This window comes from Panthera leo, chromosome B1, assembly GCF_018350215.1.
Source record: "Panthera leo isolate Ple1 chromosome B1, P.leo_Ple1_pat1.1, whole genome shotgun sequence".
NCBI classification, from domain to species: domain Eukaryota; kingdom Metazoa; phylum Chordata; class Mammalia; order Carnivora; family Felidae; genus Panthera; species Panthera leo.
The window spans coordinates 42,521,775-42,548,713 of NC_056682.1; the positions used below are offsets into that span (position 1 = coordinate 42,521,775).

The following is a 26,939-nucleotide window of genomic DNA, read 5'->3' on the forward strand; positions in this document are numbered from 1 at the left end:
GATCTAAGAACACACCTGAGTTACATCTCCTCTTTTTCCCTCCATGTGGCTTCCTAGAAGAGCAGGAAAATGACACCAAGGACTGCAGCTTCTGCCCAGATGGCCAAGTGCAGGTTCATTTACTGCCTGGCTAGCCATCATCCAGTGTTTCTAAGGTTGTTGTTCAGCAAAACACAAAACATTTTGGTCAAGCACCTTTTTCTTTTAAATCTAAGTGAGTCTCTAGAGAAATAGAACATCTGCCTTTGACTCATTTACACTCATCATAATTCTGTGTCATAAGCATTAGTTTGGAAAACCTAAGGAAACTTGCTTTTTAAAGTTTGCAGGGGTAGAGATTTAGATTTTATACTGAGAAGTAGCCTCTACACAAATGAAAACTCAGCAAATCCTTGCTTTGGATCAAGCGCTATAAAACCACAGCCCCTGAATTACTGTAATATTTTCACATTACTTTAGTAATATTCATATGGTCCCACTCAGGAAAGTAACACAACAGGTGCTCAATTACTGACACCTACAACAAAGCATTGTCGATGCATAATCAAACCATACATCTGATGGCCACGACCACCGGGCAGTAAATTTTTCGTGTAATTCCAACTGTCAAAGCCACAAATTTCCACTAAATGTCTTACCATCACCTTAAGCATGACATATCTCAAAGCAAGCTCATCATCCTTCCTCCGTGTGCCCATTTACTTTGAAAATCAATCAACCCATCAAGCAGAACTTGATTCAACCTTTCAAGTGACAAATCTTTGCCAGGGGTATCATGATTTTTTTTTAACCAGCTTTGAAATCTTATATACATCCTGGACACCTCCTTCTGTCTCTGATCATACCTATACCCTGCCATTTCTTAGTCCTTTTCCTTGATGTCTCTTGTTGGTCTCTTCTGTTGCTGTGACTGCTCTAGCACCTTCTTCTTTCTCCAGATTTAGTAGCATTGTTGGTAAGGTGTAAGCAGCTCTATGTGTCTGGATGAAACCAGGGCTTACTTAAATCTGAAGCATAAGTAGGTGTGAACCAGGCAGAGGGTGAATGGGAAAGAATGTCTGAAACAGAAGAAATAGTGCATAAACAAGCCTTGAAGTAGAGGAAGTTGTAGAGAGCAAAATGGATTCTCTCATGTCAAGCAGGAGACTGCATCAAACAATGACGCAAGTAGTCGAAGGTACCACAGCTACAAGACATTGTCCCGACCAGCATCAGCCCTGACAGCCCAGAACTGAAAACAAGCAGGACCAGAGGAGGTCTGCAGGGGCCCAAGAACCATTAAATCCATTTAAAAAGGAGAGGGTTCAGGGGCACCTGGGTAGCTCAGTGGGTTAAGCATCCAACTCTTGATTTCAGCTGAGATCATGATCTCACAGTTTGAGAGACCGAGACCCACATCTGGACTGTCAGCATGGAGCCCGAGTGGGATTCTCTCTCTCTCTCTCTCTCTCTCTCTCTCTCTCTCTCTGCCCCTCCTCCACTTGTGCTCTCTCTCACTCCCTCTCAAAATAAGTAAAGAAACTTAAAACGAAAAGAAAAAAGTAAGGGGGGGGGGGAGGACTTTTGCAGCAAATTATCAGACTCTTCCAACATGACCTCTATGCCTGACCACGAAGAAAAGGCAGCTGCCACTGAAGGCTCTGCCAGATTGATCTCCGAACAAAACCGAGATCCTTCCCCGCTTGAACGTAATAAGCACTAAGTGCCAAGAGCTGACCTGGACCAGACTGAGGCTTTATCTCAACTGTGTGCCCACAGACCAACTTTGCATTTAGTTTGTTCACTTCCTACACCCTTCTGTTATTCTTGTTATCTTCTGCTATCTTGTTTGCTTGTTGTCTTCTGTCCTGCTCTGTGTGCCATATAAGAAGCCAACTTTAATCATATGGTGAAACGTCATTGAGTTTGGAATCCTGAACATGTTTTATAACTGTGGTTAACTTTGCTTTATGATTGACTAAAGTTGACACTGTGGAAGGACAAAACTCATGTGTGCACCTTCACACCATGCTTGTGACCGAAGTTCTTTGCAGGAACTACAAGCTAGTGTCAGAAAGAATAGGTGAAGGAAAGCATGGTGTCAAATAAAGATAAATTGAAATTAAAATATTCTGGTGTCAGATCATGCTAGGTCTTGCAGAAAGATTGGGATTTTGGCTTATCCTTAAAATAATGGAAAAACGAGTGCGGGCAATAGGAATGTAATGTGATGGGCATGTATAATTTAAAATTTTCTAGTAGTCATATTTTAAAAGGTAAAAAAAAATTTGGCAAAATTAATATCAATACTATATTTTAGCTAACCCACCATATCCAAAATATAATCTCAAAAGATAACCAATATAAAAATTATTATATGTTTTCTTGTGATAAGTTTTTGAAATTTTGTCTATATCCTTACAGACTTAAAATCTACTTTACGCTTATAATGCATTTCAACTTGGATGTTTAATTTTCAACAATTAACTGACATATGACCTATTCAGTACTAAAGCTGTGTTTAACAAACAACTATTTTACATTGATTCAGTTTTTATGTTTCAATATCAATTCACTACTATTAAATACAATTAAAAATTTAGTTCCCCAGCTACCCTGGCCACTTTTCAAGTGTTCAGTAGCCACATGTGTCTGGAGGCTACCTTACTGTACTGTGCCAGAAGAGAAACTGAAGAGTTGGGGGAGTAAAAGTGCTTCAGCGTGCACTTTTAAAAGCTGATTCAGGCTTCTGTGTACAGAAGGAAATAGATAAGATAAAGGGCAGAAGAGAATCTGTTGTAGGGTCCCCTCCCTAAGGAATCTGGTGAGAAAAGACCTCAGGATAAGGGAAGACAACCTCGCTATGTGTGTAAGTGACATCCCTCACGACCCTGTAACATGAGACCACCCAATCAGACCGTATGTCTATACATTACCCATATATAGGAGACAAAGAAGTAGAAAATGCATAAAAGACTACACCATGTGGCATTCGGGGCTCAGTTTTTTGGGTACAAACCCAACTGAGCCAGTGCTGGCACAAATAAAGTTGCTTCCTGGAAAGAAAGCCTCAGTGTCATAACTGTCTGTGCAAGAAACCTGCTACAAGACCACTGCAGAGTCCTGGCAAGTGATGATGGGAGCCAAGTTCAGAGCAAGCGATGGTAAAAACAGAGAAAAAGGAAGAGATGCAATCGATATTCCAAAAAGAAACTTTCATTTGCAGTAGTGGAGTGTTGTTTCATTCAGATCTGTCCTTCCACTAAAAACAATCCAAAAAGAGGGATAAAGGTTGCAAATATCCTAAAGACATCAAGTAGCTGAAAAGACAGGAAGGAACTGCCAAGCAAAATTTTAAGGGAAAGCAGGAACCCAGAATGGGAAGCAGAAAACTAGGGTGGCAAAACCTCTTTTTCCTGAAGTCATTTCCCAATCCAGGTATGCCTGGCCTTGCTTTTAGTGGCTTCTCTGGATGGTAGGTGTCATAAGTAAGACCCCAGCCCCATCCATGGGGAGGAATTTTACAGGAGACCCTGTTCATATTAAACTGGGAGTCCCAACTACCTATATCTCAACATCAGTGTGCATCAGAGCTCCCAACCCACCACTCCTTGCCCCCAAGAGACAAAATCGAAGTCACCTTGGCACTGAGCAAAACAGGATTTTAAAAAATCTGTCCCTGAAAAGTTGTGACCAATTTTTTTTTTTTTTTTTTACATTCTTAGCCCAACTTTAAATTGTCTAATTGGTACATGGGCCCTCACTTGCTGAACTTGCTTCAAGATGGTCCAGAATTTTAATGTCCCCAAGAACCAGGGAGAACCAAGTACAAATATTTCTCTGCCCTAGTTCCAAAAGACTGTCTACAAACAATGTTCCAAGGACAATGAGCATTATATAGAATGGAAAAAACAAAAAAAAAAAGAGCAAAACAAATCAAGCCTAAACACACACACAAAAAACATGACAACCTGACAACCAACAATAGGAAAAAAGAAATAACAAGAAGGAAACAATCAAGTGTCCAATATTAGAATCACACACAAATTATGACACAGCCACAAGTAGTATGTTGAAAAAAACTAAAAGTGAGCTTGAAAATGTCTCTGGGGAACAGAAAAGTATGAAAAATAAACAGATTAGATAGTAATAAAATATAACTTCTGGAAATGAGACAATAAAATAACCTTTTCAATATATGTATTCAGCAACAGACTAGAAGCAGTTGACAATGAGTTAATTAGATTAGAAGAATTAATGCAGCACAAAGAAATAAAGAGATGGGGAAAAAACAGCAAGGCTAGAAGAGAATGGAAGATAGTGGATCAAGGTCTAACATCCTCAATTAAAGTTGAAGAAGGAAAACAGAAAGAGAGTGGGGCACAATTTGTGAGGATGTGATGGCTAAGGACTTACCAGAATGATAAGTCGTATCAGTTAAAGAAGCATAATGAAACCAACCCATAATAAACGGAACAACACAGACCCATAAAGAGAAACTCACAAGCAGATCAGAAAAAGATAGGTTTCCCTGACATCTAACTTCTTAGTAGTGACAATGGAAGCTAAAAGGTATTGTACGGATTTACTCAACATCTAAAGGAATATTGTTACTAGCAAATATATTCTTTAGGCATTGGAGTGAAACAGGGCAATTTTCAGACCAGAGAGTTAGCCAGCAGCAGGTCCTCACTAGAGGAAATCCTAGTAGCAAAAGAGATGTGTGCAAAGGAGTGAAGGGCAAAAAGAAGGTTATAATAGGTAAGCAAATCTGAGTGAATCTTAACCATATGCAACAATAATAATCACTGTAGATTTCTGGATATTTTTGATGTGTGATATGCAATGTATATTCTTCCTTGTAAGCCTAAAAACATCTTTTGTGAAGACTCATGGGACTCTTCAATATTTTGAGAACTGGTTTTGTGTGGGCATGTTTCTTGATTTTATGCATTGACATGAGAAAATAAGATTCAAGGTAAAATATGGTGGGTCAGGTGACTAGGGTATACTGAGATTACTATGTGTAAGTAATCCACGAGTGAAGACAACTTTAGAAATATGAATGGAGTCGTTATTATCCCACAGTATTTAGCAGAGAAGAATCCCAGTGTTGATTATTTTCCACTTTGCTTTATTTACTTTCTATTATTATTATTTTCAAAGTTAACCTTTGATAACTTTGGATAACTTTTATTACTACCAGAGGTTTCTCTCATCAGTACACAGTTCTGACTGCAATACCTTCTTCAGACTGCACAGGGAGCTGAAGATCCAGAAATCAGGAGGCTGGGAAGGTAGGGGGAATGACTTTCACCAAGAAAATCGTAATGCCTTAACATAAACCAAGGGTACTGAATTTAATTATTGCCGTTTATAAGCCCAAATCATAGAGCTTCCCAACATCTAGACAGTATCTCTTACTAATTATAAATTAGTAAAAACTTATCAGTTACCAAAAACAAAAAACAAAAAAACAAAACAAAACAAAACAAAACATTTACCAAATATTGTTTTATACAATGTCAACAATGCTTTCAACAAATCTAAAAATATCTTAACTGCATGCCACTTTTAAGCTTTAATTTAAGATAAACAAAAATGGAAACAATAATTTTGTTTCCAATCAGTTGTAGACAAAGGAAGTTTACAAATTAGGAAGAAAACTTCCTTAGGCAAAATTAAGTGAGCCAGCCAGAAGAGGGTAGCAGCAGGAATTCACACTATCATTTAGTACCAACTCACCGAGTAAGAAACCTGACTTAAACACATGCCAAAATCTTAGAAGGAAACATTTTGACTCCTTGCTATCATTAAAGGAAAAATTCTTACAGGCAGCAATCTGTCAAGGAGAAGATGGAAACTGTGTTGATTCAGAAGGAAATACAAGGCAAAACTTTCCGTGGCATTTTGGAGAGAAATTTATCTCTCAGCGTTTCTAAGGAGGAAATTAACTCTTAGAAACAGGAGGTATTCAGAAACCTGCCAAAAGACATGCTTGTGTAATCGGGATGCTTGGAAATCCAAACATATTTTAGCCTTCCAACAGAGCACAATGTCCAGGCCTGGTTGAGCTCTCTGCAAATCACCCAGAAAAGGGGAGCTAGACACGGATCTTACAGGTGCACAGCGCTGACACTCAGCGGGCAATGCACAGTGTGGGTGTGGTCTAGAAGTCTAGTGCTGTGACGGACTTCCACCTGAAGAGGAGTCCGTCTGCGCTGAGGACTAGGTTAAGGTTGTGAGGTGGAATCACCTGTGGGCTGGGCAAAGGCCCAGTGATAACATGGGGGTTCTCAGAAATATAAATTGAAGCCTTAAAATAAAGAGTACCTTCTCCTCTGCGTTGGGCATGTTTTCAAGCTATCCTGCCTGGAAATGAGGTAATTATGGAAGAAGGGAGTAGAGCACACAACTCTTGCTAAAGCTGAGCTCAGAAAGAAAAAAAAAAATTCATGAGCTCCATTTGGTGTGGGGGGAGACGCAGCAGAGGGGAAAGTGCTGCTGAGCTCTAAAGATCATCAGAAAAAAGTCATCAACTACAAACCAGACACAATGACACAATTTATGTGATTCCTTACACCTGGCAGTTTCCAGGGGCACCTGAGTGGTGCAGTTGGTGAAGCGTCCGACTCTTGATCTCGGCTCAGGTCCCGATCTCAGATCTCACAGCTCGTGAGTTCAAGTTCCAGATCAGGCTCTGTGCTGACAGCATGGAGCCTGCTTGGGATTCTGTCTCTCCCTTTCTCTGCCCCTCTCCAACCTGTGTGCTCGCTCTCTCTCTCTCTCTCTAGTAAGTAAAACTTAAAACTTAAAAAAAAAAAAAAAAAAAAAACCCTTGAAGTTTCTAGTATTTGTTATTTTTATCATTTCATTTTTCTGTTTACTGTGGCTGCATAACAAACCACTCCCAAGTGAGGGGCATGAAACAACCAGTATATGATGCTCTTGGAATCTGCGGGCTAGAAATTTGGACAGGACACAGGGGACAGGACACAGGACGGGACACAGGACACACTGCGCTTCACAGTATTTGGGCCCCCAGGTGGATGACTAGAAGACTGAGGACGGTTTAAAGGTGGAAATCTAGAGTCATCCAAGGGTTCATTCGCTTCCATGGCAGCTTCCAACTAGAGCACCTACATATGGCCTCTCCGTGAGGCCTGGTGTTCTCACTCACAGCATGGTGGCCTCAGAGCAGGTGGCATTTTTATGTGGTGATTCAGTATACAAGGTAACAGTTGCATCACCCCCTCTAGCCTTCCCTCAAAGCTCACGCAGCATCACTTCTGCTGCGTGCTATTGATTACGGGCATGTCACAGGCCCACCAATACCACAAGTCAGGACACAGCCTGCACTCCTTGAGGACAGGCACGTCAGAGCCACATTGGAAAGGAGCCTATGAGATGGAAGATTTTGTGCCTTGTTTGGAAAATGCAGTCTGATGCACTCCTGTTTCACTGCGGTGACTACAGATACAACTTTTAGAATAAATCATGCCTGTGTGGGAAAATTAACTTTTTAACAAAACAAGGAAAGTAGCCCTGCAATCTCCCAGGCCACCAGACTCCTGCAGGGGATAATGGAGAGAGAGCACTGGGCTGGCCTGGGCTGAGAAAGTGACTCTGACAATGAGCACTAGGAAAGCTTGTGACAGACAGGACTGTGCCCTCTTACTGCAGCAGGCAGTGTGACAGGGTGAGGGGTCTCTCATGAGTTTCCAGACTACTCACTTCTGTTCTTTCATACTAATGGGGTTTGGGGGTCATGGGGGTCTGGAGCTGACTGCTAAGAAGGAATTCTTGAGGTGTCTTTGGTGCAAAAAGGTGATCCTATGAAAGCACAGGGACAGAACCCTTGGGCAGTAAATGCTGCACTGGGGTTGTGCAGAGTGACTGGTTATATACTATGGAGTTGGGGGGAGCCTCCAGAGGGACTTTGACATGCTAAAGGGGATGCCTAAGATACCTGAGGCCTTGCTATTATCAAGCTAAGGTTGTTTTCCCTCTAGTAAGGCATTAACATTTTGACAGAAGGGGGTTCCTGGAGAAATGGTACACTCTGTATTTGCCTCAAGTACTTGTTAAGGGGCTGCAGATTATAGAGAAATGTAATTTTACCTGCCATTTCCTTCTTGCCTTTGTTCCCCACATCACGAAGGAGGGAAGGGTAATATTAGGGCTCCAGGAAACTGAGTCCACAGGTTTCTGGAGATTAGGCTACTGATAAGATTGCCTTTTTATTACAATTTACTAAGACATTTGTAAACTTACTAAGACATTTGTAAACTCCTGTCCTGCATGACTATAATTTATATCCGTTAACCATCTGTTTCCCCTTTCCTTTGTTCTTGGGCAGCCAGAAGTGCCTGACAAATATCACACATACCCCACCTGAGGTGGGGTGGGGGAGGGGGGATGCAGGGTGTCAGCTTGCCTTATGCTCCCTTATCAATATGATCTGAATGCACCTGCAATGTCACTTCCCCTGGTCTTGATGTCCCGACTAATAAACTCAGGGTACCTTGTTAAGGCTCAAATCTATGTCACTCAGTTTAGAGAGCTTGTTTGATGTGATCAGGAGGGCTTTAAAATTAAAATTCAGGGAAGTGGAGGAAGTGTGGATCTGAAATATAAAATAGGATGTTGAATGGAAATAATACATAGTCCTGTGACTTCTGATGGACTTCCACTAGTGCAGAGAGTCTGAGATGACAAATAAATTTACTCCCTTAATAAAAAGTAATAAAGCTGGTGTCCTCCCTTTCTCCCTCCCTTGCTTCCTCCTGTCCTGTTTCCCATAAACCTCTCCTTTCCTGGACTCCCTCTATTTGTCAGGGAAGCAGGATCCATGGAAACTGATACTTAGATCCTTACCCTCTTGTTAAACAGATCACACCCCTCTCCCACACCTTCTTCAAACACACAACAATTACATTTTCTAGATTCTTCTGATTAAGGAGTTAAGAGCTGCAGTCCTTAGGATAAGATTAACCGGCCACACCTGTAACAACTCCTCTTTAAACTAGCCTCAGAGGAGGAGCGATGGAAGGCCCCTCAGATAAGGCCCAAAGCCAAGGTCAGTCATCTCAGCTTCCACTAGAGAACAAAGAATGAGAGAGGCTTTAGAGAGTGTAAGGACAAACTCTCTCAAATCACAATTCTGTCCTTCAGTAACCTAACATTGCTGGATAGAGCTTATACAACCAATGTCGTGTGCTCCACCCTTTCAGCCCCAGCTTCGTTACTGTAAGACCTCTACATGCAAAGAACATTTTGGCTAGCCAGAAGAGGAAACAACTGAATCACAAGAGATATAAAGAACGATAAAACCATGAGAAAGTCACTGCAAACCGAGAGTTCATTTTTCAGTAGCATGAACAACATTTGGTTGCCTTAAAACAAAGACATTGACATTTTGACATTTTATGTCTTCCAGAGCAAAGCCCTCAGCCTTCAGAAGCCTCATACCATGCATTTGTCCTAAAGTTCTGGTGATATCCTGAATGCAGAGTCTCAGTCGCTGCAGGGCTTGAAGCAACAAGTTCTGGCTGGGCTGCAAGATGGCATTCACTGCCTGAACAAGTGCCTGAAGAGGAGATTCATTCACTCAATTCATTAACATTCAGTCCACTGAGGTAGAGCAGCAAAGCTGTGGGAATCTAGAAAAAGGGGACCCATCTGACTGCTGGATTGTTAGGCAGGGCTCCCCAGGGGCATTCCTAAACTAAATATCCTGTGAGGTTTTCCTAAGAGCCAGAATCTTTCTGGGCACCCTTCAGATAGATCCCTAGTTAAGACTTTCTGGAGCTTTTCCATTGACTGCTACTTCTTGTACCTCTCAAGGGCATAACTCTAATCAATTTTGTTCTTTCTTCTGGATTTATCTCATATTATTAATGGGGTTTTGGAGTGGTGGGGGTCTGGAGTCAATGGCCAAGAAACAATTTTTGAGATGTCTTTGGTGCAAAAAGGTGATCCTATGAAAGCACAGGGACAGGACCCTTGGGCACTGGGGTTGTACAGAGTGACTGGTTATATACTATGGAGTTGGGGGGAGGCCTCCAGAAGGACTTTGATATGCTAAAGAGAACGTCTAAGATGCCTGAGGCCTTGCTGCTGTCAAGCTAAGGTTGTTTTCCCTCTAGTAAGGCATTAACATTATGACAATAGGGGGTTCCTGGAGAAATGGTCTGCTTTGTATTTGCCTTAAGTATTTGTCAATGGGCTGCACATTATAAAGAAATGTAATTTTACCTGCCATTTCCTTCTTGCCTTTGTTCCCCACATCACTGTGGAGGGGAAGGTGATATTAGGGCTCCAGAAAACTGAGTCCACAGGTTTCTGGAGATTAGGCTATTGATAAGATTGCCTTTTTCTTGTAAAGACCTTTGTAAGACCTTTGTAAACTGATGGAGACTCATGTCCTGTATGACAGTAATTTCTATCAGTTAACCATCTGTTTCCTCTTTCCTTTGTTCTTGGGCAGCCAGGAGTGCCTGAGAAATATCACATATATCCCACTTGGGGAGGGGATGGGTTGTGCTAGCTTGTGTTTGGCCCTCAGCTTGCCTTATGGTCCTTCATCATTATGATCATTTCTACTTCTAGGACCTTGAACTAGGGCAGCCTCACTCCTGAGCTCTGTTGTACATAAAATCAGACAGAGTCTGTAGATCCCATAGCATCAGAGCTCCATTCACCAGGAAGACTTCCTTGTTCTCGGGCAGTTTCTACCTTATTTGAGCTATATTTTGAAGACCAATGCTTTACCCTGTATCTTTCAGTGAACTAAACACACGAAGGAGAAGTAAAGTAAGCATATAGTTTCACTTTTGAGACTGAAAGAGGGTGCTAAGGTAATCATCCCATGATCTGGTCACTCTACTGAGGACACAGTAAGCACTCAAAGAATGTTCACCAGGGAAGGTAGTGAGGAAAGACTTAAATCTAATCTAAATATCTTTGTACAAGGCAAGCATTCCCTAGATGATCACCTGTCGCTCCACCTTCATTTGTTTTATACCTGAACTTTCTGTTATCTACCTGACCCCTGAAGGAGTTCAAATATGCAAGCTCAGGGCTAGGTATTCTCAATGAGGGTTCACTGTCCTCTGAAGAGGGTTCACTGTTTTCTGACGTTTTTGCATAACAGTTTTCTCTGCCAGGAATGAATACCCACTTCCATTCTTACTTCCTGCTTAATTCCCATACATCACTCAGATTTTAACTTCAGCTGTCATTTCCCTTTGCCTGATCCTGCAAGTCTGGATTAGGTCTTAGATGTTTTTTCATGAAAAACACTGGGTTTTTGTTTTTGTTTTTGTTTTTTTTTCTTGTTACCCCATACATCAGTCCATCTTTCTCTACTGGATGGTGAGCTTCTATGGCATCCAGAACAGTATCTGTCTTGTTCTCCCAGACATACATTACTCAGAACAAGACATGTCAGTTGAATGGTTGAATGGTCATTCCAAGTGATGCAGTAGTTGAAGAAAGGGAGAGCTGTGGGCTAGAGATCAGACCTCTTTTCCCAGACATACACCAAGTAGGACAAGGCCGATACTCATCTATAATTATTAGTTCTCTACAGGGAAAGGGACTTGGTGGGAAGTAAAGCTCAGACTAATTTCTCATTTAGGACAAAAAAAAAAAAAAAATGCCATAAAGAAAATACCTTAATCCCAGGTACTGCTGCTTTCTCCACCAAAACAGTCACCAGTATAAAGCCACGCAGGCTTTCTTCCCCAGGAAATGAGAAAATGACGTCCAAGTTCCTTGGGAAGGAAATGACCACATGTTTAGAGAGGTTTGTACACTGTGGTGTGAGCAGGGCCCAAAGACCACCTCAGAGCCAGACAAATGCAAGAGCAAGTAGACTTGAAGAAAACCCCTCTCATCTCTGTAGAATAGCTCTGAGGAGGAGAATCTGCCTCCAGCTCTGCTCCAGAAAGGAAAGAGAGCAGACTTATTCAAGACCATGGTCAAGGACTCTCAAAGTCTAGCATGGCCTCCCAGTGGAACAGCTGACATATAAGTGGGCAGGCACTGCTGATTCTCCACAGGGCCAGTCTGTGGCCCATCACACCATCCCCGTCAGGAGCAGGGGCAGTCTTAGAGGTATAGTGACCACAGACAACAGCTAATTTCATGCTCCTTTTTTAGACTTGAAACTATGGCCCAAGGAAGCAAAATGGTTTCCCCAAAGTCATGCAGCTGATTAGTCACAGGACCAGGGCAGGAATATCTCATAACTCATGTGAGTGCTTTCTCTCATCAGTGACCTTTTTCCCCAAGTGCTGTATTACGTAAGAATGACAGCTGCAAGACCGTCATAGAATCATCTTTAAAAGACCAGCTATCTAAATTCAAATATCCCAGATGTCAGTCCAATCTGCAAAACCTAAAATTTCACTCCATAAATCACTTCTGTCTCTAACATTTTAAGCATGACCAGAGATGAAAAAAAAAAAAAACACAAAAGAAAAATAAGTCAGGAACTCCATTGTGCCAGCGAAGTTACACTTGTGTGGAAAGTGGCTTCTTCATCCTTCCAATCTCCATCTGCTGAGCTACAGTTTTTATACAGAATGCCTTCATTGAGCTGAGGAGAGGCAATGTCAATTTAGAGGCTAATTTTGCTCTCTGGGGAAAGAGGAGCCTGAGGATGTCTGGACCAAACCTGGCCCATGAGCTCCAGTCCATGTAAAACAAGATATTTCAAAGGGATTCTTCTGTAGCTATAGAAACCACTCTACAATTTTGGCCTTTTCATACAAGCTATGGTGAGACCATAGATCTTTTTCAGGTCTTAGACTTCAAAGAATCACAGAGGATTTAGAGAATTTTTAAAGTCTTTTTTCTTTTCTTGCATTGAACTTTATTTGCTTCATTATGAACAGACTTGAAAATGTAGTAAAGAAAATTAATCCCCTAATCCTTACAAAGCACAGGGACCATTGTTAATTTTTGGACTTTTAATTTTTGGCACATTTCCCTCTAGTCTTTTTTTCAGGCATTTTTATTTTTATTTTTTAATTTTTTTAATTAAAATTTTTTTTTAATTTAGTGACTCATCAGTTACATATAGCACCCAGTGCTCATCATAACAAGTTCCCTCTTTAATACCCATAACCCATTTATACCATCCACCACCCACCTCCCTCCGTTAACCCTCAGTTTGTTTTCTATCATTAAGAGTCTCTTATGAAAGGGTGCCTGGGTGGCTCAGTTGGTTAAGCGTCCAACTTTGGCTCAGGTCATGATTTCACAGTTGCTGAGTTTGAGCCCTGCATCAGGCTCTGTGCCGACAGCTCAAGCTGGAGTCTACTTCAGATTCTGCGCCTCCCTCTCTCTCTCTGCCCCTCCCCCACTCATGCCCTCCCTCTCTCTATCAAAAATAAACATTAAAAAGAATTTATAAAAAAAATTACAAGAGTTTCTTATGTTTTGCTTCCCACTCTCTCTTTTTTTTTTCCTTTCCATATGTTCATCTGTTTTTCTTCTTTAATTCCACATATGAATGAAATCATATAGTATTTGTCTTTCTGTGACTGATTTATTTTTGTTAGCATAATACTGTCTAGCTCACCCCACATCTTTGGAAATTGCAAGATTTCATTCTTTTTTTTTTTAATGTTTGTTTATTTATTTTGAGAGAAACAGTGCAAGCATGAGAGGGACACAGAGAGAGAGAGAATCCCAAGCAGGCTCCGTGCTCAGTGCAGAGCTACATGTGGGGCTCCATTTCATGAAGGTGAGATCACAACTATGATATCACAACCTGAGCAGAAATCAAGAGTTGGAGGTTCAACCAGTTGAGCCACTCAGGTGCCCCATGATTTCATTCTTTTTGATGGCAGAGTAATATCCCATTGTGTGTGTATGTGTGTGTGTGTATGTATATATGTATGTATGTGTGTATGTGTGTATATATCATATCTCCTTTATCCATTCATCGGTCTGTGGACATTTGGGCTCTCTCCACATTTTGACTATTGTTGATAATGCTGCTATAAACATTGGAGCACTATGAATCTATATTTTTTTTTTATCCTTTGGGTAAATACCTAGTAGTGCAATTGCTGGATCATAGGGCAGTTCTATTTTTGACTTTTTGAGGAACCTCCATACTATTTTCCACAGTGACTGCATCAATTTGCATTCCCACTAATACTGTAAGAGGGTTGCTGTTACTCCACATCCTCGCCAACATCTGTTGTTTCCTGTGTTGTTAATTTTAGCTATTCTGACAGGAGTGAGGTGGTATCTCACTGTGGTTGTGATTTGTATTTCCCTGATGATGAGTGGTTTTGAGTATCTTTTCATGTGCCTGTTAGCCATCTGGATGTCTTCTTTGGAAAAATGTCTATTCATGCTTTCTCCCTATTTCTTAACTGGATTATTTATTTTTCGGGGTGTTGAATTTGGTAAGTACTTTATACATACTAACCCTTTATCTGATATGTCACTTGCAAATATATTCTCCCATTCTGTAGACTGCCTTTCAGTTTTGTTGGCTGAAATAGTTCATCTTTGCTTGTTTCCCTTGCCTCTAGCAACATGTCTCATAAGAAGTTGCTATGGCCTAGGTCAGAAAGGTTTCTGCCTATGTTCTCCTGTAGAATTTTGATGGTTTCCTGTCTCACATTTAGGCCTTTCATCCATGGCGAATTTATTTTTGTGTTTTGGGTAAGAAAGTGGTCCAGTTTCTTTCTTCTGCATGTTGTCATCCAGTTTTCCCAAAACCATTTGTTGAAGAGGCTGTCTTTTTTTCCATTGGATATTCTTTCCTGCTTTGTCAAAGATGAATTGACCACATAGTTGGGGGTCCATTTCTGGGTTTCCTATTCTGTTCCACTGATCTATGTGTCTGTTTTTGTGCCAGTACCATATTGTCTTGAGGACAAATGTCTTGAGGACAAGCTTTGCATTAAAGCTTGAAGTCTGGAGTCGTGATACCCCCAGTTTTGCTGTTCTTTCTCAGGATTGCTTTGGCTATTTGGGGTCTTTTGTGGTTCCATACAAATTTTAGAATCGTTTGTTCTAGCTCTGTGAAAAATGCTGGTGGTATTTTGATAGGGATTGCATTGAATGTATACATTGCTTTGGGTAGTATAGGCATTTTAACAATGTTTGTTCTTCCAATTCATGAGTATGGAATGTTTTTTCCATTTCTTGTGTCTTTTTCAGTTTCTTTCATAAGTGTTCTATAGTTTTCAGAGTACAGTTCATTCACCTCTTTGGTTAGGTTTATTCATATGTATCTTATTGTTTTGGGTGCAATTGCAAATGGGATCAATTCCTTTATTTCTTTTTCTGCTGCTTCATTACTGGTGTATAGAAATGCAACATATTTCTGGGGCACCTGTGTGGCATAGTTGGTTGAGCCTCTGATTCTTGATATCAGCTCAGGTCATAATCTCACAGCTGTGAGATCCAGCCCCACATTGGGCTCTGCATTGAATGTCGAGCTTGCTTGGGATTTTCTCTCTCTCTTCTCCCCTCCCCCACATGCTCTGTCTCACAATAAATAGACATTTAAAAAAAAAAAAAAAGAAAAGAACTGCAGTGATTTCTGTATGCTGACTTTATGTCCTGCAACTTTGCTGAATTCATGTATTCATTCTAGCAAATTTTTGGTGGAGTCTTTGGGTTTTCTAAAAAGAATATCATATCATCTATGAATAGTGAAAGTTTGATTTCTTCATTGCCAATTTGGATGCCTTTTATTTCTTTTTGTTGTCTGATTGCTGAGGCTAAGACTTCTAGTACTATGTTCAGTGGTGAGAGTGAAATATTCCTGTCTTGTTCTTTTTCAGGCATTTTTAGATAGTTTATATACTATATACAAAATTTGATGTGCTTTCCTTTTCGTTTATTTGTAAGCTTTTAGTTAGTATGGATTATAAAGTTAGTGAACGATTTCTGAGAACTTACCTGATTTCCAGGGGTCTAGTCAAATTTCAGTATCGATAACCACAAAGAGAAAAAGGAAATAAAAGAACAAATCAGTTTCTAAACTGGTATGCGTTTTGAGAGGACATAGACACAGGCACATACATTTGTGTCCAAATGCACATGCACACACACACACATCCATGCACACTTTGGATGTCACAGGTCGTGACTACACTGTGGGTCTGAAGGAGAGCACAATGCTCCACCCCAAATGCACTGCTTTGGCACACTGGTTATTTGAACTAATGTTATGTAAGAAAGAGCTGGCACAAGAAGGACATTCTGACTTCCTTTGTTCCCCTGAAAGCAGGAAATAAATCTGGTATGTGACAGGTACCCAACCTGTACCAGGAAAATTAACCCGAGAGGGAATTTAGGGCCAAGAAGCCTGTGTAAATACACCTTCACTAATTTGCTAACCCTAAGCCCAAACCCCTATGTCTTGTCAATTCTTCCCAAATGTATTGTTTTCTTGTCTAAAGGTACAAAGTCTTCCTGTTTTGGTCACTTGTCTGAGTCTCATATTTTATGGGCTCTCATAGGTAAAATAATTAATTTCATTTTTCTTCTATTGATCTGTCTTATGTCAATGTAATTATCAGACCAGGCAAAGAACCTAGAAGGGAAGAAAGGAAAAATTTTCCTTCCCTGAAAGTCACTGTGTGACAAGGAGTAAGCTAAATCTCCACTCACACAGGAGCCCAAGAATATTTAGCCTGTGGCCACCATGATAAATTATCTTATTCCTTTTATATATTTGTCATTGCCACAAACCCATATTTCTGTTATAATTATTATACTCTTACTTACCTTTAGCATCAGATCAAGTTTCCCTTCCTCACCAAGCTGTTTCCTGATTTTTAAAGCCTGCATTGATATAATTGCTTTGAAATGCTTAAGGGCTATTGCTTATGTCCCTCTTTGACATTTGTCTTGTTCTTTAACCATGTTGGTGCCCTTTGCTTCCATGTCTTCCATTTCTCTACAGCACTTAGCTCTATGGAAGGTATATTAAAAGACTCCAAACTTAATCACCAAGAAAGCTAACTACTGAGCCCCAGACTGTGTCTGCCTCTTTGGGATGCAGGCCTGCTCACTCACTCACTGGGCAACTAGCCCCTTGTTGTTGTATTGTTGATTTAACCATTCCAGTCCAGACATTTTTTTTCCCTTCAACCTTTCCTGTTTCTCTCTTTCTCTTCAAACCAGAAATCCACCTGACTCAACACCCAATGCCTTGACCAGAATTATTTCTGCACATATATATATTATTTCTTTCTGTCAAAACTCTGAGTCAGATTCAGCAGCTGGTCACTAATTTTGTTATGAAAGAACTGGTCAAAGATCACGATTAATAATTATGGAAAATGTATCCTCCCAGGCCTCAGGCTTCCTTAGAGAGATGAGATGGCCTCCCTTCTTCCAAGAAGCACATAAATTAGCCCCAAAATCTATAATGTTATATTAAGTGTTTAATCATCTAGAACAGATTCCCATCATCTCCTCTGGCATTCTTGTGGTACCTACAACCCTCAAGCTGAGGAAGTTCTTCCTCACATCTAACCTAAATGTCCCTTTAGTTATTTTATTAAGTTACAAAAGTACTATTTCTTGTACCTACAGCCTGAAATAAATTTGGTTGTGATAATAAAGTTCAAAGGGAAATTTAACAATTCACGTTTTCCACCCATTCTGATTAATTATTGTTTGTTTAAAACTCACACTATTTTTTCTTTAGACCAATACTTATCTACATTCCCAGCCCAACTTTCCAAGGATTGATGCCAGCTAGGTAGAAGAGATAGCATTATTAATCAAATTCTCAATCTAACTTTCTAGAGCCCTACTCTTAATTCACCTATAATCATAATCATAATCACAATCATTTATGATCATTATATCAGGATGACTTATTGAAGTCACTGGCCCTAATTTGACATGAATGGAAGGCATGTTGTGGAATGGAAATTTGATGAGAGAATGAATGAAGCCTAATTATGCAGGAGCTTGAAGGTCAAGTTAAGAAATTCAGATTGGATGTGGAAGAAAACAAGAAAAAGTAGCCTGCTCCAATGTATTCAGAGTGGATTGAGAAGAAACTTCTGGGACGTGTAAATTTTGAACTTGAACACAAGTTCTTTGGAACCATAAAGCAGACACTAAATATGAACATCTAGAATCACACATAGCTGAAAACGCCAGGCCTTTACTGTAAGGAGAGGAAGTTTCCATCAATTCACATCCAAAGCACTCACTCCCTGTCTTACCTTTCAGGATCCCTAATGGTCCAGTTTGTCAGCACCAAGTCTGCATGGACCAGGATAGGAGGGATGCCCAAGTTCCTGGAGACTTCAACAAAGGGAAGGGCAAGATTTCTTGGCAGAACCTTTTGGATATAAATACAGGAAATTAGCATACACCAGAAAGAATGCAGCAAGGGAAGTAATCTGATTGCCCTTTACTCCAGTAATCCTGTGGTAGAGAAATGACCTGGGCATAAAACTGGAATTATCTGAGTGACCCATATACACACACCTCACTCTCATATTTTTTTCCCTTAACATTCTAGTGGATATAATGTGTATGAGTACAATCTGAAATATATATGAAAATTACAAAACTGGAACACATACATATACATAGCGTATAAAATAATCTCTGAAAACTGACTCTGCAAAGAAGGGCATCACCAATGTTTAAACATAAACTGGGGGCTGAGTTGATGAGCAGTGGGAAAAATATCTCTAACTCTTTATATATCTACTTATCTATTGACAGAGATGTCTACATAAATATGTATGTGTGTATTTGTATAAAACTACATATATACATACATGTGTATGTATACACACATATACGTGTGTGTTTATATTTCAATCAGGAACAGGAATGGGGAAGACAGAACACTTCATCCTGTGTGGCAGCCAACTCTGTTCATCACTTCATAAGTCAAACCCAATAACAACTTCAAGACGGTCCCTATTTAACTCCTAAGTTATCCAAGGAACACTCCAGAGAGACATATCTGCCCACAAATCCAGAAAAACTACTCAGATCTGTGGGAGATGGGGGGGCGGAGGGGGGCGGGGGTTCTTTATCTGTAGACAAAGTTAAATTGGTTTTGATATAAAATAACATTCTTATGCTCCCTATCTCCCACTTGCATTTTTATTTCCCCCTAGGATAAAAGTATCTATTAAAGAAGTCTTGCTTCTGCTTTTGCTTTCCTTGGATTTTTAGACTTGGGACAGAACTGTTTTTCAGGTAAGAAACAAAAAGAACTATAGAGTTTTAAAATTCAAACTTAAGTTTAGTTTCCCTGAGTCAGGGGTTGAGAAGGGCAATGCAAAAGTGAGGTGTCTATTTAGGTAAAGAGTTAGAAGAAGAGATGTAGAGAAAGTTGGAGATGATCCCAGGCCATGGACAGGGGAATCCCTGGTAACCTGGAAGTAGATGGACAGTCCACGAAACTGAAGGCTTCCTCCCCTGTCACCCTTTCTCTACCCCTTCCCCATATCTGGGATTACGGTTTAGAGACACAAAAGGGAGGGAGGCCCAGCGGGACATTTTGTAGTGTGCCTAGATTTCAAAGTTTTTATATCAGACGTACATTTTTTTTTTTTTTTAATGAGATGTACTGACATTTAAGAACTCTGAAGCACATCTATATCTTCTTCTTCTCTCCTTTCTCATTTTCCCTTCCTTTTGTCACAGGGGGGTTTCCTCTGTTTACTTGAAAGAAAACAGGCAGCCTTCACCAAGCAAACAAAATAGGCCTGGGCTGCTCAGTGAACCACGGAGTACTGGAACAAGTAACTCTGATTCCTGGAAAAGGGACACTTAAACAAAATGAAAGGGAGTGGTGCTTTTTTACTGCTGTTAATGGAACTCAGAGATTTCATGTCTCCAGGTTTAGGTTTTTTGTTTTTTGGGTTTTTTTTAAATGTTTATTTATTTATTTTTGAGAGAGGAAGATAGAGAGAGAGAGAGAGAGAGAGAGAGAGAGATGCAGGGGAGGGGGCAGAGAGAGAAAGAGAATCTGAAGCAGGCTCTGTGTGGACAGCAGAGAGCCTGATGCAGGGCTCGAACTCATGAACTACGAGATCATGACCTGAGCTGAAACCAAGAGTCAGATGCTCGACTGACTGAGCCACCTGGGCACCCTCCAGGTTCAGGCTGAAACTATAAAAGGTTAAGTAAAGATTTAGAAGAGATTTAAATGAATTATTAAGAGATCAATAATCAGTAGAAAGAGCAGAGTATTAAAAAATTAAAATTAATCTTGTTAATGTCAATGGGTGCCTTTTAGGGAAAGAAGGTTACATTAGTGAATCAGAAGATCTAAGCATGGCCTTGCATTTTACACTAACTTGCTATCTGACTCTGGAGAAGGATTTTTGTCTTCTGTAGTCCCCAGCTGTCTGTAAAATGGGCACAGTGGAGTTCTGTTTACTTTATGGGATTGAGAAAATCAGGAGATAATATATGTGCATAGGAATACAGAATGCTGCAAGTGTAAGCTATTATTTTCTTTTTTTAATGAGATCTCAGTTCTTGCCTTCATATACAACTTGTTAAACATTCTTGACAGAAAAAAAAAAAAAAGATGTGAAAGCAAATGAATGGCTACAACTTCTAAAGAAAATTAGCTTCTTAGGGAAAAAATTTCTCTCATGTAAGTGGGCCATTTGTCCTTCCTTCAACTGACAGCCAAAGAAAAGAACAAGAAAGGACCTATTTTCCAGGAAAACAGTGTGGGGCCAAGCAGTGAGTGTACTTCAGGAGCAGCAGGCTTGCCAGGTGACAAGACAGGCATGTGTTTTGTCCCCTTACCTCTTTGGGCTGCGTCTCTCCTTTCTGCCAGACATAGCCCATGGTAATAAAGCTCAGAACCAAGTGGGCCAGGCGCTGTTCCCGGTAATTCTGGAGGAACTGGCAGGTCAGGAGGGGCATCTGTCCAAGAGAATATCCAGAGATTATCAGTTGCACGGTGAGGATGAGCACAGGGGTTCTTTGACGTGAAGGGTTCTATGTGTATAAGGAGCAGGTTATATTTTAGTGAAGGAACTAAGAGCCACCATGCACACCCCATTTCTCCCAATCTTAGGACACTGCAGTATCTGAGGCATTTCAGGGGACCTTGCTCAGGAACTACCTAACCACTCCATCCAAACTCCTAAATTGCACCCATGGTTGTGTCAGACGCTAGTCACCTTCACTGAACTGACAGAGTGTGTAGTGTTCTAGAATAATTAATTTACAAGACTGAGATCACTTATTTCATGGAGTCTATCGTGGCAACTTTTACAGTCCTACGTACCAAGGCACCTCTGCTTCCTTGGTATCATTTAACCCTGGTAACAAGCCTGCACTGTGAGTGTTACTTTCTCTGTTTAATTCCGAAGTAAAAGGAGAAACAGTGCAATTAGGAGTTTGACCAAATCCCTAGGGGGTGTTAGCTGAGCTGGGCCAAAGAGTTTGTTCAGTCCTGTTTGAAACCTTCCAGTGACCCTGGCTGGGTGTTTTCACCTCTCCATGCCCTTTTTCTCTGATACGTATCACCAGTATCACCAGGGGATTTACAGATGTTGTCTTCATGAAAACCACACCCGTACAGAAGTCAATTGTTGACAGCGCTGCCCCAACAAAACATTTTGTCACTTTTGTCTGGAACACCCTTGCCTGTCTTGGTTGACTGAAACAGTGAGTTCCACCTTCCTGGCACACCCCCTCCTCACCTCGGCCTTTTTCCTTGGTCCCCCTATCTCTTCCCCAGCTGTAGACACAGCCTGATCCAGATTTTCCCAGGGGTCCTTCTCTGGGTCTTTAAGTGCCCCAAGAGGCGGCGGTGGACCTCTTGGGTATCCCTTTAAGCGCCAGGCACCGCCTCTGCGGCCTCAGACCCGCTGCCCCTCCCGCCCAGGCTCTCCGCAGCTTGCTCTAGAGCCTCGGCGGCGACGACGGAATCCTTCCTCCGCTCTCCACCAAGGGGCAGCCTTCCCGTGTCTGTTCGCCCCGCGCAGCTGCGTGTTCCTTCCTCCTAAAAGTTGGCTCTGAATCGCAAATGCAATGTGCTCTAGGCTCGCGTGCGTTTGCGTGTGCGTGTATGAGGTGGGGGAGTGACTGCTGAGATGTTGCATTTCAACAGGAACCGGCTTGAGAATTATGACCATAGTTATTAAGCACTTGTTGTAAGGTGCTTAGGAAAGCGTTTCCAAGGCACGATGCTAAAAACTTCCCATGCCGGATGCTCTGTCTTGCCCCCAAATCCACAGGACACAACTAAGTCAAAGAGGGTAGGGTCAGGGTCACAGAGCCGGCAGGGACTGAGCCCGGATGCTACTTCAGTTCTGCCGACAATTGCCCTGTTCTCCCAAGTCAGCACTGCCTGCTAGAAACATGGAAACCACACATGTAATTAAAAAATTTCCAGCAAGAAGGGCAAAAAAGTTTCTACTTAAAGGGCCCTTCCTAGGCAGGCTTATCGAGAAACCCCGCAGATGTCCGTGTTTGAGCCTCTTTCTCTTTCAGGTCGTGGTGCCCTTCATTCTCAGAAAATAGACCACAACTATAAAACTTAACCTTCTCTAGCCTGGGACCATAACCCACATCCCAGCAGAGCCTGGGACAGAGCATCCTGAGAAACTTGTCACCTCCCAGTCCCGCCCCACCATGGGTGTGGCTGCAAACCTCTCACAACCTTAAAATCCTTTAAGAGGCCCAGCCTAATACAAACTCGGGCCACTGTTTCTCTTGATATCTGGCCCCTCTCCTCTCTTGGAGAATGAATAAACTCTGTCCTGCTAGTTGTTCTACTCTTTGTGCAATTCTTGGTCGCTGGTGCCACCAGCCACCCTAACAAGAGACATTTAAAAAAATTAGTAAAAGAAACATGAAATTTGTTTTAGTAACATATTTTTTTCTAGGTCAATATATGCATAATATTATTAACACATCATCAGTATAAAAATATTGAGATGATTTGCAGTCTCTTTTTTAGGGTAAGTCTTCAGAATCCAGTGAGTAGCTTACATCGCAATTTGTCTTAACCACATTTCAAATGCTCTATAGCCATAAGCCCCTATTGGTTACCTAGAGTGCAGCCAAGGTAAAGGAACAGGGTCCAAGTTGAGAATGTGGCTTTTGGTTAGAGGGTTTTTTTTGGAAATTTCCTGCACATCCCAGAGTCCCTGGGTTCCTCTTTCCAAGCAAACCCACACATTTTTTTAAACATCAAAATGATTTGGAAAAAATAAACAGCAACAACAAATACCCTTTGTAATGGAAATTTTTTTCTACAAAAAAAAAAAAAAAAAAAAAAAAAAAACCCGGATAAAATAGTTAGGGAGAGAGTGAGTCATAAACTTAATGTTTTCTTCAGTTTAAAGAAATCAACTTCATTTCATATTTGTGTTTTATTGTGAGATGGAAAGTAAATACGAAAGTTGTAAAATCCAATCCCATTACACTTTTAATTTTCTTTTCCTGGTTATTAATACAGGTTACCATCTTCCAATGTCACTTGGTCATGTATGTTTGCTAGTTTGTAAAATGTCTGTTCCTGTTTATACCACATTTTTTTCTTTTTAAATGTGATTGTTTCTCTTTCTGTTTGATTTCCAGGACTTTATATATACAGGATACAAATCTTTTTCTCAGTTATATACATGATAGCATTTTTCAGTTTGTGGCTTGGCTTTTCATTCATTTATAGTCTATTTTGAGGAAAAGAGGCTCTATTTTAGTGAAATGAAGTCTATCATAAAAACATCCCAATCTTAGTCATTAGGAAATCTTCCTTAGTCCAAGTACATATTCTCTTAAATTCTCTTCTAAAACATTTAATTTTTGTCTTTTACATTTAAATTCTTAATCCATCTGGAATGAATATATTTTTGTTTATGACACAAGGAGCCAATCCAATCAATGTATTCTTTTGCTCTGTGCTGCCATATGTATGGATAATCGGTCATTCTAGCACCATTATGTTCCCTTCTAATCTATCATTTCCTCTGTGATATATTAACATTTCACATATGTGTGGGTCTGTATGTAAGTTCTGTATTAAAGTTTTGAGTCCTCGTTGTTACTGCTGCCCTATATCATCTGGTCTCAAATTTTGTAGTTTTATAATATGTCATGATGACTGACAAGGCAAATTTTCTCACCTTGCTGTTAAATATACATATATTTATTCATTTACTTTCTAACATGGCATAACAAACTAAACATTATTTTATATTTACAACTTCCAAATGTTTTAAACTTCTTGTTAAAAATAAATATGGAATTTTAGCTCCATCATCATGTTAATGCACTTTGGCCACAAGACTACATTCATACACACACATGCAGGCACACATTATTTTAGAAATTCCTTCTTATTTCACAGCCACATAGCAGTGCTTATTAAGATTAACCATACAAAACAAAAGTTGACCATACATTTCATTAATTTCATTATTTGTCAATGTTTCTTAAATGAGAATTTAAGAATTCTCATTCTTTAAATGAGAATTTCTATGCTCATCCTTCTCAAGGTAGACCTTATCCATCAACTTGCCTACAATTCCCAACCAGACTGCCTTCCTTTTTTAGGCAAATATTTGTTGAGGGCTTAATATGTTCCAGAAATTGTTTTGTGCAGACTCTGGAAATTTTACAGAAATACATGTGTCATAGGAAGAAGTAGTCATTCCACTCTTTAGGAAATGTGAGATACCCTTTTTGGTAATCTCAGTGGCAACATTTGGTGTCCCTGGGTCCTTGACCCACTTTCACAGTGCTAAGGAAAAAAAGTGGTACGGGGATGAAAATAGGAAGGTTAGAAGAACTTAAGGAGAATAATGAAAAAAAGATATACCTTGTCCACTTGAGCTTGAAGCTGGTGACTCTCAATCAAGTGAGGGAGTTTGTTAGCAATTTCCATCCAAGGTCTATAATGATCTGGAAGTTCTTTCTGCATTCAAAATATAAACGTCTCAGTATTTCTGACCTCTTTGGGAAGCAGCATCAGGGCAGTAGCTTCTTTCAAATTTCAGTCTTAAAGTAGAATTCAGGTCAGTTCAGCTGAACAAATATTGAGAATTCACACCATGCTGAGACTTATGCTAAGCACTGTACACTCACAGATGACTGAAATACAATCCTTGGGCTTAAGGAGCATATGGTCTACTAAGGCAGAAAAAAAGTGTAGTCAGATATATCTTTGTATATGCAGTGTAATATGTTCGGTTACTGATATGTGTATAAGCTTAATAAATTGCAAAGAAGAGGGAGTTGTTAATTCTGTCAGTGGTTGTGGGATACTAAAGGGAAGTATTTGTAGAAATATGAGAATTGGGGCCAGTATTAGAGTCTGAAAGTGACTTTGATATGTGACAATTTGAAAATGGGAAGGCAGTAAACAAGAAGAGATAGTGGATAAATAGAGATAACTCCTTCTTGGGACTACAGATGATTCAGTGTTACTGGAATATAAAGCTCAACAGAAAAGGTGATAGCAGATGAGACTAGAAAATCATATCAAATGTGCTTTCAATAAAGTACATAAGAACTTTCTTTTCATGTTGTGGGTGGCATGGTTTGATTTGAATTTTGTTTATAAGATTTGTTTATAAGATTTGAAAGTCAGACTAGGAAGGCTTTGAAATACTACTTGAGGACTAAATTTAGTTAATGGCAACGGATTTAGAAAAGAAAAGGCATGTATTCAAGAAATATTTGGAAAGTAAAATTAAAATGATGAGATGATCAAATTTAGAGATAGAGGCTAAAGGTATGATGACTTCTAGTTCAATAACATTGCCTGTGTTGGATCCATGGTTTAGCCAAGTAGAACATAGGCTGAATTTCAGCAATCCTAGTTCCATCCCAGGAAATGGCACACTGTACCTGTTACTGTAAGTAAATTTTCATTGGAATACAGCCACATTCATGTGTTTACATGTTGTCTATGGCGCTTTCACATTACAGCAGCAGAATCGGGTAGTTGCAACAGAAAAACCATATGCTATGCAAAACTCAAAGTATTTACTATTTGGCCAACTCCTGAATATTTTTTACAGAAAAATATTTGCCAACTCCTGAATCCATCCCTATGGTCAGGTCTGGGCCTACATTTTCAGTGTATAAACTGTACAACTGAATGTTGTGTTTCTGGGTTAAGAAGGAAGAGGTCATAAGGATGATTGACATGTTTATGAAATAGGTACTGAATGAATTGAAGGGAACACAAACTGAAACAAAAATGCAAGGGAATGTCAAGGAGAGGGCCCAAAAATAGTGAATTTATTTTTTGATATATACAGCCTAAAATGTTTGTGGAATGTCAAGATATGGCCACATATGGGCAGGCGCATTTACAGCTTGAAGTTCAGGAAAAAATTATTAGAAATACATAGTTGGGAAGCATAATTGCAGTAAAAACTTCACATTACTTCAAACCACAAAAGTGTGTAAAGTTATTTGAGAGAAGTTGCAAAGTGAAATGAAAAGACTGAGATTAGCACACGCGAATTTTGACAAGGCAGGCAGAGGAACTGAATCCAGTAATACAGATCAACGAGAAGTTCAATGAGTCAGAAGGGAATCACCCTACAGGATTCAAGACGTCAGATTTCAGATAAAAAAGGAATCATCAGAAGGTCAAATGTATCATTAGAAAGTAAAAGAAAGACACTTTCTGAGAGGGGCCAAGATGGCGGAGCAGCATGAAAGTTTATTTTGCCTCTCTAGTCCCTGAAATGCAGCTAGATTAACACCAAAACATCTTACACACCTAGAAAACTTGATTTGAGGATTAACACAACAATCTGCACAACTTAAACCAAAGACCCTGACAGGTACGCAGCATGGAGAGATGAACTTGGGGAGAGACAAGTCTCACATGGTAGGGAGCTGTTTTTGCTTGCAGAGAGAGGATGGACATGGGGGGAGAGTACAGTAAAAGCACCCTTCCCCAAAGCAACTGGAGAGAAAGAGGAAATAGCCACAAAGGA

General features: G+C 40.2%; 1 protein-coding gene across 2 annotated transcripts in view; it reads right to left on the minus strand.

The window, feature by feature from the left end:
* IDO2 (indoleamine 2,3-dioxygenase 2) overlaps positions 1-26,939 on the minus strand; it is a 68,885-nt gene that overhangs the window by 15,616 nt on the left and 26,330 nt on the right. The window contains exons 2-7 of one of the 2 annotated variants that reach the window (XM_042934763.1): positions 24,803-24,898; positions 20,773-20,892; positions 18,207-18,325; positions 15,919-15,933; positions 11,657-11,756; positions 9,451-9,568 (exon numbers count right to left, since the gene is read on the minus strand). In XM_042934763.1, coding sequence (XP_042790697.1) covers positions 9,451-9,568; positions 11,657-11,756; positions 15,919-15,933; positions 18,207-18,325; positions 20,773-20,892; positions 24,803-24,898 — 568 coding nt within the window. Of the gene's footprint in view, positions 1-9,450; positions 9,569-11,656; positions 11,757-15,918; positions 15,934-18,206; positions 18,326-20,772; positions 20,893-21,677; positions 23,207-24,802; positions 24,899-26,939 lie in introns of those variants that run through there. The other variant, XM_042934764.1, reaches the window with a different exon arrangement.